This window comes from Buceros rhinoceros, unplaced genomic scaffold, assembly GCF_000710305.1.
Source record: "Buceros rhinoceros silvestris isolate BGI_N320 unplaced genomic scaffold, ASM71030v1 scaffold15512, whole genome shotgun sequence".
Lineage (NCBI taxonomy): Eukaryota > Metazoa > Chordata > Aves > Bucerotiformes > Bucerotidae > Buceros > Buceros rhinoceros.
In genome coordinates this window covers 1740-5600 of record NW_010397291.1, presented here as the reverse complement: position 1 = coordinate 5600, position 3861 = coordinate 1740, and the positions used below count along the sequence as shown (strand labels likewise).

Here is a 3861-nt window from a genome sequence, read left to right as displayed (position 1 = left end):
GCCTATTAGTCCTAGTCTGGAATGAATTAATGCATTTTCCTACATTAATTTTACTTTTCTGTTGTAGGAACAGTATATGGGACCCTTGTGCAAAGGAAGGAAGCAAAATTCCTGCATTATTTTCAGGTGAAGTAGTAAACAACAACAACCAAATACTCTTAAAAATTCTATTTTTGTTTTCACATTAGACTCACTGTGACCATAATCACTGTGAAGTTTGCAATTAGAAGTACCGGTCTTCCCAACTCAGACCAATAATTGGGGGGAAAAAAATGACAAGTAGCCCAGTTTAATTTCAAACGTTAATATATTTTCTATTTTATAGTGAACATATGCATCATTTGCCCCTTATCTGCAGCAACTATGACGTCCTCATAAAAAGGGGTGACATTTGTAAGATGCCTCTTAAAATAAATATTTCTTTTTATAAAATAATAAAACTTCAAATAAATATTCTTTACACTAAACAATATGTTGAAAAAATTAGAAAATAAAGGCTGAATTTTACTGTAACTGTACAATATACATGAAGTCCAAAGGGAAATCAGAGTTCTGTAATAATAGGTTTCCGTAAGACAAAATACAATCTAAAAACATACTGATTGATTCACATTCTTCTGAATGTACAACATATTAGTATAATATTTTGTGACTGTGCCATGTCTTATGACACCACTTATTTTTCACAGTTGAAAATATTATTGTATATACAAAAATATAGCACATTATCTCTGGCAGAAAACAATGAAAAAAAGGAGTCGTTTGCTAATTTACAAATTTTGCAAGTACTATTCACAAACAATAGAGTTGCCTAGGAGTGTCTGAGTTGCTTTAGCTTATGCAATATGTGGGTCACAATGTACTGCATCCCTTTTTTTTTTTTCTGTATGCCACTAGCTGGATTCTAACAAGCGTATCAGTTAAGATGGCACACACAGCAAAAAGCATTTCACTGCAAACACCAAAGTATATCCCCAACCCGTCTACTACAGTGCCAAGACCATAGCTGCTTAGTTGGTTGCATATGTACGTTAAAATAATCCTTGTTACTTTAGTATTTCTGACTAGTGATGCTATGTTGGCTTTTCAAAGTTCCTGGTGGGGACGCTGGGAACTTTGCAGCAAACGGTGTTGGAGTGTTTACAGCGGCACCCAGGCCGATTTACCCGGTCGTAACAGCCCTGGCACAACTTAAGGCAACCCGTGGCTGGTAGGTAACACCACAAGCAAGGCAGAAAGAGGGACACCACACCCATGGCGGACCATCTAGTGCAGCAATGCGACTGACTGCAGGAGCAGGGGTTGTCAGCACAGTTGTCCTCATCATCATTAGAGCAGTGATAGAAAAGGCCCTTGACGCAGCAAACGCAAGTCCCGTAATCGACCACATTCTGGGCTGAGCAAAGACACTGCTTGTCACAGATCCAACATGATGGGAGGGACCTTGGATAAGTGCACTCCTTACACTTACACTTTCCACAGTCCTCACACCTGTAGCTGTGCGCTCCCAAGTCTTCTTTGCTCAGTGGCTTGAGCTCACTTGACTTGAGCTCAGACTTGGGCTGCATTCGGACTATCCCATCAGCAACTGGCCCCGAAGATGATCCTAGAAGTCTCTGTTCGGATGAATTACTGCTCGTACTTGTCCTTGTACTGCTCCGTGAACCTGTGCTGACCGTGCTGATGGATCGGGACAGCGGTGCCCGAGGAGAGGCATGCGTTTGCGTGTGCTGATTCCGGTTAAAAGGACGATGCTCGGGCAAGCCATGGGGCCTTTCATTTTTGGGTTGGTTTGCTAGCCGAGGAGCAGACTTAACCCCCGGCCGCGGAGCCACTGTAGGTCCCTCTGTGTACTCATTTGTATTTCGGATGGCTCTGATCTGGTCCAACGACAAGACGTGTACCTGATGCATCAGGACATCCCGCAGGTCGGGCTCGCCGTGCGGTCTCCCACTGTCACGCCGAGCCTGTATCAAGGCCTGCGACCCACTGCTGTGCTGAGTTCTCGTCTCCATCAGTGCCTGGAAGCGTGCTCACCCCGGCAGGCTTAGAACACATCTGAAATCCTGGAGCAACGAAGAGAGGATTCACTATTGCAACACATCTCATGCTCATCCCAGCAGCCTTTGAAGACTGCAGGATCCCACAGCACACCATCAAGTAATGCATCAGCCATTGAAAAAAACAGGAGTCACATATGAGGCAGAGCATCGGCACCTTGCACTTCCCTTGGCCTGTCCTGCCTCCTCCCATGGAGACCTTAAAGGAATTCTTTTCTAGGTCCACACATCTTAACTTGTGGCTCTAGAAAGTCTAGGTATTGCGCCTCTTAGCTAAAGCTGCACAGGCCATCTTCTGGTCAGACCATGGCCTTTAAAGTGACTACATTTCAACCTCTTTAAGTGACTCTTCGCATCAGGCTACTGAAAAACTTACATTAAAAAAAAAAAAATGCCTCCAAGTATTTAGCAAGTGTACTGTGACATGTGACCTGCTGATGACAGACATATAATCCTCCAATTTTGTTTAAAACTGGGTAATATTTTGGTAGGCTAGCCTCTTTACACATTAAACTTTACATGATGTAAATAGGAAATTTTAGTTTAATACCAATGGTCCCAAGAAAAACACTAAATAGCAATAAAATGTTTGAGGTTAGACAGTAAATGAGTTAGTGCTACCAAAAATTTCAACAGCACAAGTAAAAATATCTTTCTCCAGTACTTTAGTGTGTGACATGCTTGTGTACACCACTGTGATTGTTATTTTAAGGCTCAATACTACAAAAGAAATGCTACCACAGTTTTATTTTCTTAAAACGTGTAAAAAATTCCATGAACACACTTCAAATTGTAAATATTACCAAGAGTGGCTTGTGGGACAGAGGCATGCATAATATAATCAAACAATGCCAGCATCCAAGAAATCTACTTGATCGCAAAAATTACTTTAAAGGATCATTAACTACAAAGAAACACAGACTTAAGAATTTAAATGGAAACCCAGTAAAAGACCCAGAAGATGAGAACTTGTAAACAACTAACTTCCACTCTCAGATATGCAGAAGTTTCAAGTACTACCCTCTAAATTAGTTAATATTTGTTTTGCCTTTATCATATCTTAAAATGGTTCCAAAATCCAATTACCTATACAAAAATCCAGAACAATATTTTACAATTAAAACCCAGGCAGGAACCAGACTTCTTACAAGGACCACACAATGTCTTCAATTATACCTAGAAAGAGCACCACAGTGTTACTCTGTACACATCAGTTACCAACAATAATACTATTCCGCAGCACAATAAAATATAGCCAAACAGTTTAACAATGAATATCTCAAGACACTGTCTTTATTCCAACAGCAGTGGAAAACATTTAACCTTTTAACTCCTGGCTCCCTCCTCTGAAGTGCTTTATCTTAAAAAAAAAAAAATTTAAAATTACCTTTTAAGAGTGACCACCTATTTTAAAGATCTCCAAATCCTGGTTTTGGACACAGAGTGTATGGCATGTGTCGTCCCCCCCTCTCACCGCTCCCCCCCCCCAAAAAAAAAGGTCTTGCAAACTTATCTTGACACATTGCTTTTCATCAACTTAAAACCTTTGCCATATAAAAAGTTTCAACCAACAGCCTAAATAGACATTTCCTTACCTGAAACTATCTGAAGATAAAAAAGGATAGAAAATAAAATACTTTTCCCATCCCTGAGAGGAACTAGCAGCCCTATCTGCCCTCCACGTCCAGATTTTGACCAGACTCAGCCAGCCGAGAAGGCACACCCGAATCCAACCCTGCCACTCCAGAAATGACAACCCAGTGCAAAAGCAAAGCTGACCCTGACCTGCAGGCTCTTCAGA

The 3861-nt window shown here is 41.1% G+C and overlaps 1 protein-coding gene across 1 annotated transcript; it reads right to left on the bottom strand.

Annotated features, from left to right (window-relative positions):
* Nucleotides 1-288: 288 nt before the first annotated feature.
* SPRY2 (sprouty homolog 2 (Drosophila)) lies at nt 289-2120 on the bottom strand. The gene has a single exon (XM_010146201.1). The coding sequence runs from the start codon at nt 2013-2015 to the stop codon at nt 1074-1076; it is 942 nt and encodes a 313-aa protein (XP_010144503.1). The 5' UTR covers nt 2016-2120; the 3' UTR covers nt 289-1073.
* Nucleotides 2121-3861: the final 1741 nt, after the last annotated feature.

Bases quoted from the DNA above. Each gene is read 5' to 3' on its own strand.
- SPRY2 (XM_010146201.1), bottom strand. From the start codon at position 2,015: ATGGAGACGAGAACTCAGCACAGCAGTGGGTCGCAGGCCTTGATACAG.